The sequence below is a fragment of the Echinops telfairi genome, unplaced genomic scaffold (assembly GCF_000313985.2).
Source record: "Echinops telfairi isolate 266 unplaced genomic scaffold, ASM31398v2 ScPeMD7_2291;HRSCAF=2852, whole genome shotgun sequence".
Taxonomy (NCBI): Eukaryota; Metazoa; Chordata; class Mammalia; order Afrosoricida; family Tenrecidae; genus Echinops; species Echinops telfairi.
The window spans coordinates 35,343,139-35,352,676 of record NW_022106189.1 but is presented as its reverse complement, the minus strand read 5'-3'; the positions used below and the strand labels follow the sequence as shown (position 1 = coordinate 35,352,676).

At 45.3% G+C, this 9,538-nt stretch overlaps 1 protein-coding gene across 4 annotated transcripts; it reads right to left on the bottom strand.

The window, feature by feature from the left end:
* Nucleotides 1-392: 392 nt before the first annotated feature.
* On the bottom strand, nt 393-8,885 carry ZNF23 (zinc finger protein 23). 4 transcript variants are annotated; one of them, XM_045293665.1, is made up of 4 exons: nt 8,836-8,885; nt 6,088-6,264; nt 5,392-5,505; nt 393-2,690 (listed from the first exon to the last, which is right to left on the bottom strand). In XM_045293665.1, the coding sequence occupies exons 2-4, from the start codon at nt 6,119-6,121 to the stop codon at nt 892-894; spliced, it is 1,947 nt and encodes a 648-aa protein (XP_045149600.1). In that variant the 5' UTR covers nt 6,122-6,264; nt 8,836-8,885; the 3' UTR covers nt 393-891. The 4 variants fall into 4 exon arrangements, with proteins under 4 accessions (XP_045149600.1, XP_045149602.1, XP_045149601.1 ...); XM_045293667.1 differs by having other exon boundaries at nt 5,458-5,505; XM_045293666.1 differs by lacking the exon at nt 8,836-8,885 and adding an exon at nt 8,777-8,797.
* Nucleotides 8,886-9,538: the final 653 nt, after the last annotated feature.

Below are 9,538 nucleotides of genomic sequence, written 5' to 3'. Positions count from 1 at the left end.
AATGGACTTGACACAATGGATGTATGTATGGATGTGATGAGTTGTACAAGCCCCCAATAAAATGATTTAAAAGAAGACTGAACATCAAATCTTAATTTGATTAGTTATTTGGTTCTTTCTGAAACCTGCCCATTAGTGTCATTTGCTGGTTTTTATTAGAGCATTTATTTGTTAGGACCTCTTTGTATATTAGTTGTTCATTTTAACATCACATATTTTACAAAGGCAAATCTAATTTTTGCCTTATACTACCTTTAAGCCTTATTTGGGATTATTTAAGACAAAAACCAATACATTTTAAGTAGTCAATTTATAACTTTTCATTGTGGTTTTTCTCAATTTCACCTAATGATTAGAAACATTTTCCTATTGCAGAATATTCACTCACATTGTCCTTTTTAAAGAATTTTATTATTTCTCTCTACAAAATACAGGCTTATAAAAATTAAACATAAATAAATAAATTTGGGTGGTTAATCTTTCATGAGTTTTCCAATCCAAGAACAAGGTTTCTCTTTAGTCATTCAAGTTTTTCCTTTGGTGATCATCTGTGGAGATTCATCATTTTCTTCGTATGGGTCCTGCATACTTATTAAATTTGCTAAAAAGAAAACAAAAAAAGCCCCACCTATTTTCTTAATTCTCTTTAGAATAGGATCTCTTATTTCATTGTATTTTCTGATGGTTAATGGTATAAAACAAAGTTAGTTATTTTTGTGTTACATTTTAACTGGTTATCAATTACTGATTGTAAATTGAATAAACAGAACAATGTTTCCAAGTGAAGACTCTCAGTTCACATGCCTCTCAGGATTTTCCACCAGGGTGAAGCCAATGATACTTGATCCAAATCAGCATTAGCCTTGGGAGTTCTCTTCATCTTCCTTGGTCTTAGGAATTTCCCTCACTGTGGACATTCTGATGCTGAGTAAGCTGGAAGCTAAACCTAAAGGCTTTCCCGCAAACACTACACACATAGGGTTTCTTCCAAGTGTGGACAGTCTGATGTATAATGCAGTCAGAACTATAACTGAAGCCTTTGCCACACTCCACACATCTGAAGAGTTTCTCCCCAGTGTGGCTTCTCTGGTGCCGAATCAAATGGGCATTAACATGGAAAGCTTTTCCACACTCCTTACACTGAAAGGGCTTCTCTCCGGTGTGGATTCTCTGGTGCACAATGTAGTCAGAACTGCAGCTAAATGCTTTCCCACACTCCACACACTTGAAAGGTTTCTCACCAGTGTGTACTCTCTGGTGCCTCGTCAGTTTGGCATTGATACTGAAAGCTTTTCCACATTCCTTACATTGGTATGGCTTTTCTCCAGTATGGATTCTGTGATGATCCAGCAGGTTTCTCTTAGAAGTGAAACATTTCCCACACTCGTTACATTCAAAGGGCTTCTCCCCCGTGTGAATTCTCTGATGCTGAATTAATTTGCCATTAACATTGAAGGCTTTTCCACACTCGTTACATTCATAGGGCTTCTCCCCAGTGTGGGTCCTCAGATGCTGCCGAAGCTGAGAATTACACCGGAAGGCTTTCCCACAGTCATTGCACTGAAAGGGCTTCTCCCCAGTGTGGATCCTTTGATGCTGGATTAATTTCCCTTTGACACTAAAGGCTTTTCCACATTCATTACACTCATAGGGTTTCTCTCCGGTGTGGACTCTTTGATGCTGAATGAGCTTTGCATTACTGTGGAAGGCTTTGCCGCACTCCCTACACTGATAGGGCTTCTTTCCAGTGTGTACGCTCTGGTGCTGCCTAAGCTGGGAGCTGCACCGGAAGCTTTTCCCACACTCAGTACACTCATAGGGCTTCTCTCCAGTGTGGATTCTCCGGTGTTGAATTAACTTTGCATTGACATTGAAGGTTTTCCCACAATCATTACACTCATAAGGCTTCTCCCCAGTGTGGACTCTCTGATGTGCAATATATGCTGAGCTACAGCTGAAGCCATTTCCACACTCCTTGCACTGATAGGGCTTCTCCCCAGTGTGGACTCTCTGATGTCTATTTAGACTCCCATTAACACTGAAGGCTTTCCCACACACCTTGCACTGGTAGGGTTTCTCCCCACTGTGGACTGTCTGGTGTGTAATATAATGGGAACTGTAACTAAAGCTCTTCCCACACTCCGCACATTCGAAGGGCTTACCTCCACTATGAAGTCTCTGATTCCATGTTAATTTTGCGTTAACATTGCAGGTGTTGTCACAGTCCTTCAATTGATAAGACTTCTCTCCAGTGTTGCTGTCTTGATGCTGATTACACTGAGAGTCACACCTAAAAGTCTCCGCTAATTCTTCACATTTGAAAATGTCCCCCTCAGTATCAGCTGTTTCATGCTGAGTAAACTTCTTGTCAGCACTGAAGACATTCCCTGGTCCTGCACATGCGAGGAGCTGCTCTCCAAGAGAGACGGTACGACAGTGATACAAATTTGGGCTTTGACTAAAATACTCCTCCTCCCTAGGGCTCGTCTCATGTTTTACAGTCTCAACAATGATACCGCTGTCTTCTGTTTTCACACTTTCTGCCACATGGACTTCCTGATGTTTCTCTAACATAGAGGCTTCTGAAAAGTCTGTTTCCTGGGGCAAGTCCTTCTGCAGTTTAAGTAATGTGCTATCATTTGTTTCACACATTTCCTTTGTCAAGTTACTATCAGTCTGGATATAAGCATCTACAATAAAAAATACAAAATATTACGTAAGAACCATGTTAAAAAACAGAAAAGAATTTTGCTAGATGAATTAAAGGATCATAATAATCAAGGGGTCTTTAAAATCACCAAACTAGGTATGTAGCTGGTAAAACAACAGCATTCTGTTAGCACAGTGGGTTATGTGGTAGGCTGCTAATCATGAGGTTGGTGGCTCAAACCCACCAGCCAGCCTGTGGGAGAAAGATGAGGCTGTCTGCGCCCATAAGGATTTATAACCTCAAAACCTCACAGGAGCAGTTCTACTATGTCCGACAGGATCACTATGGTATGAATTGAAATTGATTTGATGGCAGTGAGTTTCGTACTTTTTTCTTTTGGAAAAGAATAAAACATATCTGATCTCCTTCAGCTAAATAAGGGAAAAGGAGAATGCAATTCCATACAACCTTATTTCTATGAGGTAGCAGTCAGACTTGGCTCTACTCTCCAACTACTTTTACCCTATTCTGACACCAACATTCCTTCCACCACTACTTCTCTACTGGGTTTGATAATCTGTTGCAATGGCTACACAGAACTGACAGACAATACAAAAAATTATAAGGGCTTATTAGAGAAGTTAACAGGTCACAAGTCGAGACTAGCAAACAGTCCATTTATCTACAGTCACATCTCCTCAGCCATGCCAGCAGGTTCCCTGCTCTGATCCTCAACCTCCTAGCTACTTGAGCAGTTGTTATAAAATTCCTTTAGTGCTGAGAAATGCCCACATGGACATCCCACTCTGCAAGCCAGCCTCCTGCCCCAAGGTACTAGGCTTTTGCTTGTTCTGTAGGTAGGAAGCCTGTCACTACATCTCACAGCCTCTGGTGCCTCTGCCGCCACCATCAAGTTACACAGGGATCTCACACGTGCTTTGCTGGTGGCTGTTTCTTAATGGTTGTGGGATTCCCTGTTCCTACTTCTGAAATGGCTCACTTTATACCCAGCAGAATGACAAAACTAATTAATCTCTGCCTTACAGTGCCTTACACCTGATTTGCATGCTTCTATCTACCTAGTCATTTGGTGGGAGTTACAAAGATTATGAATAGAAGCATACCACGTAATTTCATTTGACTGTACTTTGAAAAGCATCAAATTAAATGATTTCTCCTTATTACATATAGTTGTCTCCTCCCAAAATACAAAATAGAATCCTTAATAGACCCTTTGATATGTTACTTCATTTATTCTTCAACCCACAAGACTAGTGCGGTCATCTCATGTTATGATTTTCAAATTTTCAGAGATGAGGACATTTGAGTTTTCAGCTAAGCAACTAACGAGGAGGAAGTGGCACAGTTGGAATTTGAATTCAGAAAAGTCTACTCCGAAGACTGGTTTTGAGCCTCAGGCTGTTCTACCTGTCTGTGTGAGGCTATTAATTCTGTATCTTCCCGTGGCACAGGTGCGTTATTTAGTATGGTTCTTTCTAGCCATAGTTTTAACTCCCACCAAATGACTGAGTGAAAACATACAAATAAGGTGTATGGGACTTTGATAAGGGGGGTGATCAGTTTTACCAACCAGTATGAATAAAATGAGCCATCTCAGAAGCAGGAATGTTGGCGATGGGGGGGCCGCCCAAACCATCAGGAAAGAAAATGCCACCAGCTGCAGAGGCATCAGCACTAAAAGCATGTCGGACAAGTGGGCTTCCCAGTTGACAGAGCAAGTGAAACATGGCAAAGCTGTGTGTCCTCTGGGCATTTATTGGCAGAGCTAAAAGAGCTTTGTAACACTTGCTTGAGCAGGACAGAGGTCCTGGGGTTGTAGGGCTGAAGACTAGCCAGAGAGGTATACCTGCACTTATAACTGAGAATAGGTGCTTCTGACTCAACTGTGCAAAGGCACCTGACTATGTAGATCATAACAAACTATGGCTAGCTTTGAGAACAGGAATTCCAGAACACTCTATGGTGCTCATATGGAACTTGTACACATATTAAGAGGCAGTTGTGGGAATGCAGAACAAGGGACTACTGCACAGTTTAAAATCAGGTAGGTGTGTGACAGTTGTATCCTTTCACCGTTATCTGTTCAATCTATATGCTGTGCAAATCAGCAGAGAAACTGGATTATATGAAGAATATGGCATCGGGATTGGAAGAAGGCTTATTAACAACCTGCAATGTGCAGATGACACAACCTTGCTTGCTGAGTGTGAGGAGGACTTGAAGCACTTGCTGATGAAATCAAGGTTATCAGCCTTCAGTATAGATTACAACTCAATGTAAAGACTGAAATCCTCACAACTGGACCAGTAACATGATAAATGGGAAAGGTGGAAGAGACTGAAGTTGTCAAGGATTTTGTCCTGCTTGAATCCATAAGCAATGCTCATGGAAGCAGCAGTTAAGATATCAAATGACACTGCACTGGGTAAACCTGCTGCGTATGACCTCTGTATGAGGATTGAAAAGCAAGAATGTTACTTTAGAGGGGCAGAGCAGCGAAAGAGAAGCCCCTCGAGGAGATGGACGGACACAGGGGCTGCAACAAGGGGCACAGGACCGGCAGTGTTTCTCTCTGCCATGCCTAGGATTGCTACTGGTCGGAACCGACTAAATGGCAACCTAAAACAACAGCTGGCTGGCACTATGTTTCTGTTGCTCACGTTGGCTTTCTCCCTCAGAGTTAAACTTTCCAACATGATGGGCGGTGTGTGCTCCCTTACCACTCCAGAGGCCTTGGGGGGCTGTTCCCATTTCAGTGGGCCCTGGAGGTGGGCACCACTGCTCACCTCCGCCCTCCAGTTGTAAGATCACAGCAGGTTTGAGAAGCGGAAACCCTGGTCAGAGGAGACAACACGAGAGACAGATGAGTAATCGCCAACAGAGGACTTCTATAGCTCTTCTCAGTGTCTCAGCAATGGGCTCCAATTCATGACGTCTACGGGAAAGGGGGAGAGGAGTGTCTTGAGGTGTGGTCTTGGGTAGTGTGGGGACTAGGAATCGCTCAGACTGCAGGCCTTGGAGAGCTCAGGCAGTGTAAACCAGGAGATATTGCTCAAAAGGATACCATTCTGTGACTTTGGTCTGAATTATTCCGAGGGCCCATGGAGAGACTTTGGAAGAATACGAACAGTAAGAATAAACTAGAAGGCATAGCTATGGAACAGAAAGTTACTTTCTCCCCAGAGCATCCAAAACACAGCTTCTATTAGTAGAGCAAAAGTTCACACTGGTCTCAGCCAAGTTCTACACTGGCACCCAAAAGGACATGGAGTTCCCTTTCCTCTGAGTCTAGGAAATTACAAATCTCTACCCACTTGATAAAGAATTACCAAGACCCCTGCCCATAACCTTTGAAGGGGAAGGGGCAGGAAACCCTAAATGGCAGAAGCTGGGCTCCAGGGGAAGGAGGAGCTTACCTAGAGAGGCCACAAGCCCATAATTCTCCAGCATCACATCCCTGTACAGGGCTCTCTGTGGGGGAGACAGACCATCCCATTCCGTCTGCGTGAAGTACACAGCCACGTCCTCAAAGGTCACCAACTGCTGAAACAACAGGATCCTGCTGCCCCAGGGCCAATTCCATGGCTCAGGCCCTAAGTGAGGGGCAGAGGGCAGTATAAGGGATCGGGGAGGGAGCTTACAAGACGCGCCATTAGTCAGAGAAAAGCTTTTAGGAAAACCACCTGGAAATAGAGCCACAGAGTTCCCAGCTCTATTGCAGCAGAGAAGCCTCATGCCATTTTTCATATTTATTAAAAAAGTTGAGATTCAAAAAACTGGTTTTTTGGCCACAATCAAATGCCCCTAAAGCAGCTCTAGTTATTATTATTTTTAATAAACAGTTTTGTTAGGACATACTCAAAATATCATGCAATAGTTCAATCATAACAAGAAGTGTTGTACAACCACTACCACAATCAATTGTGGGACATTTTCTTGTTGCTGGCCCTCCTTATTATTGGCTCCCGTTTCCCCCTCAGCCCCCCCTGCTGTACCTCAAAGGAACCATTAAGGCGGTTACTACCTGGAGCTGCACCACCTCTGTGAGTTTAGACAGGCTGTTTACACCACTCGGTCCCTCCTGGCGGAAGAGGGCCAGGAGAGGTTCCCCAGAAGTCCCTTGATGCCCTGGGGAGGCCTTGGCTCCTCCAGCCTGTTCCCCATGCTAGCCTTTGCTGTTCTGCTCCCCAAAGCGCACCCTCAAGCCTCAGCCACCCTCCAAAAAATGAAGACCAGTCTTGGTCTCCATTTCATGCAGCCTCCAGCTCCTGCCTGATTCTGGATAGAGACCCCTCCACTCCCACCCCCCCGAGGCGCTGTGCAGCCTCTGCTCACACAGCTTTAGCAAATGAAGCAGCTCCTCCCCATGGAGCTTCCAGAGAAGCCAGCATGTTCTGTGCCGTCTCCAATTTCAGCCTTGTCCTTCCCAAATTCTCCCACGGCTTCACCATTTCTCCCAAGAGTTGAGAAAAAGGCAATTAAACTTTAGGTTGGCTAGCCTCTCTGCCCCCTTAGGCTTCTCCTCTTTGCATCACTAAATCATGTGGTCAGCATAGGACTGCCATTCAGGCCTGATGCTGGGGACCCTGCGCAGACCTCGCCCCGTGCCAGCAGCTCCCGACTCGGCTGCTTCGCCCTCAGCCACCTCAGTCTTTTGCAACAGTTCTGCACAGATTTCCCTCTCAGCGCCTCTCTAAGACTTGCCTTGCTTGATTCTACTGTCCAGAACAATTCAGTCAAAAGTCTGGATGATTCTGAGTGTTTCTGGTGACCTTGAACAGGTCACGTAATGTCTGTACAAAATTAAATACCTTCACTGCCCACCACCAACACCCTCTTCCCAGGTGAACTGGCTCCTCCTCTAGAATCCAGATCACAGCTGGTCTCCTCACCACCCACCATCTGGGTACTGGTCTCCTCCCTCTCCCTTCCTCCCACCTCTTCTTGGCAATTCTCGGTGTCCTAAAGATCACTGTCTTAAGCATTGCATGGAGCTGACCATCCCATTCCATCTGCGTGAAGTATAAGCCCCCTTTAGCAACTACTCTCTGAAGGAGTCACCTTGCTTTGGAACCTGCCCTTAAAATCCTCCCATGCACACCTGTCACAAACCTGACCAAGCGAACATCACTGGCTCCCTAGACTTTATCCAGCTCAGTGGTTAATAATCAGATTAAGGGTGCAACCTGTGGCAACTTACCCTCCTTTGCCTCCACTTCTTTACTATAGGTGAGCACAACAAAGCACCCATTTCAGAGGACAGTGGCTGCAGCACTCCAAAACCACACTCTATGCCTTTAAGTCAATTCTGACTCAGAGCAAGCCTAGAGTACAGGGTAGAAAGAACAAGGCGGAACTGCCCCTGTGGGTATCTGAGACTGTAACTGTGTATCTCTGTATGGGAGTAGAAAGCCTCTTCTTTCTCTCTCCACGTGGCTAGTGGTTTTGAACTGCTGACCTTGCAGTTAACAGTCCAACTTGTTACCACGATGCCACTTGGGCTCCTCGCCTACAGCACAGCACACCTCAAATGATGCTACTTGTCAGTGTTGTTCCTATGAGTATTTCCAACCTGCAATCCCAGATAGGAGCTTCAGAGGGTCCATGAGGTTCTAGAAATTGCATGGAGAATTTGGTTTGAATGTTCACCTTTCTGAAGAGCAGATCGAGCACTCTCATCAGCGACCTAAAGACAGGTCTGCAACCCAATCCCTGAAAGGCTCGCAAGGAAGCCATGAGACATCTTGTCCCACTGGACTTCCCTGCCTTTTCCCTTCTTGACCCTACCCCTTCCCATGTCTGAATGAGAGGCTCAGTTGTCCTTTACACTGATCTGTCTCTGCCACCCACACACCTACATGTCATACTAAGTCCCAATCCTCACAGTCTCCTCCACTCATACCCGCACACAGAACACCCCATAGTTTCTGTACCCCCCGCCCAGACCCTTCTGCTGGGGGAGCTCCTGCAGCAGCACAGAGCACGCTTCCCACCACACCTCTGCTGGGCCCGCCATCTCCCTACTCTGCAGTCTCTGTGCCAATCTGGCACATCGCCCCTTTCCACAGTCTCCTGGCAGAAGCATCCTGCGGCTCATCAGCTCACTTGGTCTGTTCTCTCCATTTGAAGCAGTGTAGAGGAAGAGCTGAGGACCCACAGCTCACCTGGGGCCAGGCTGTCAGGAACATGTCTGTCACCAACGGTTCACCTCTCACAGAAAGACTGTGGCTGAGGGGGAAAAAGAGAGAGAGAGAGAGAGACAAGTGAGCCCCTTACAAAAGCTCTTCAATGCAGGTGGCTCACATTCAAATAACGTTGAGAGTGGTCCTGTGGTGGGAAGTTGTGATCTCAGCACAGGCTCAACCCCTGACGCTGGTGCTGGTGTTCACTGTCAGGAACCTAAAGATTTTACAATTCTGACATCATACCATACATACAAGAGTGTATATAAGATGTATGCAGAGCCTAAAGAATAATACAGCAAAGACTCCTGTCTGTGACTTAGCTCCAGAAAAACATCACCAAGACCTTCAGTATAATTGCAAGAGAAGCTAGGCTGCCTGGGCTGCTGCCCCAGCATGGAGGCGCAGAGCCCACCCAGGAAGACAGTATCTGGTGAAGGGGCAGCTGCCTCTTTACAGAGCTCAGGTCCTGAAGGGTCTTAATGCTTGTGGAAAACTTCCGTAGCTATGCTTTCAAACACCCTGGAGAGTTGGAAAGAAGATAGTAAACCATCTAGATATATGTGCTTAGCAATAGATTCCTAGAATTTTTTTTAATAAAAAGGGGCAAATATGGAATGTACAAACAAAAAGGACACAAAAAAGATACAGCCAGGGCATCTAGCTGAAAAGCAACAAAGCCCAC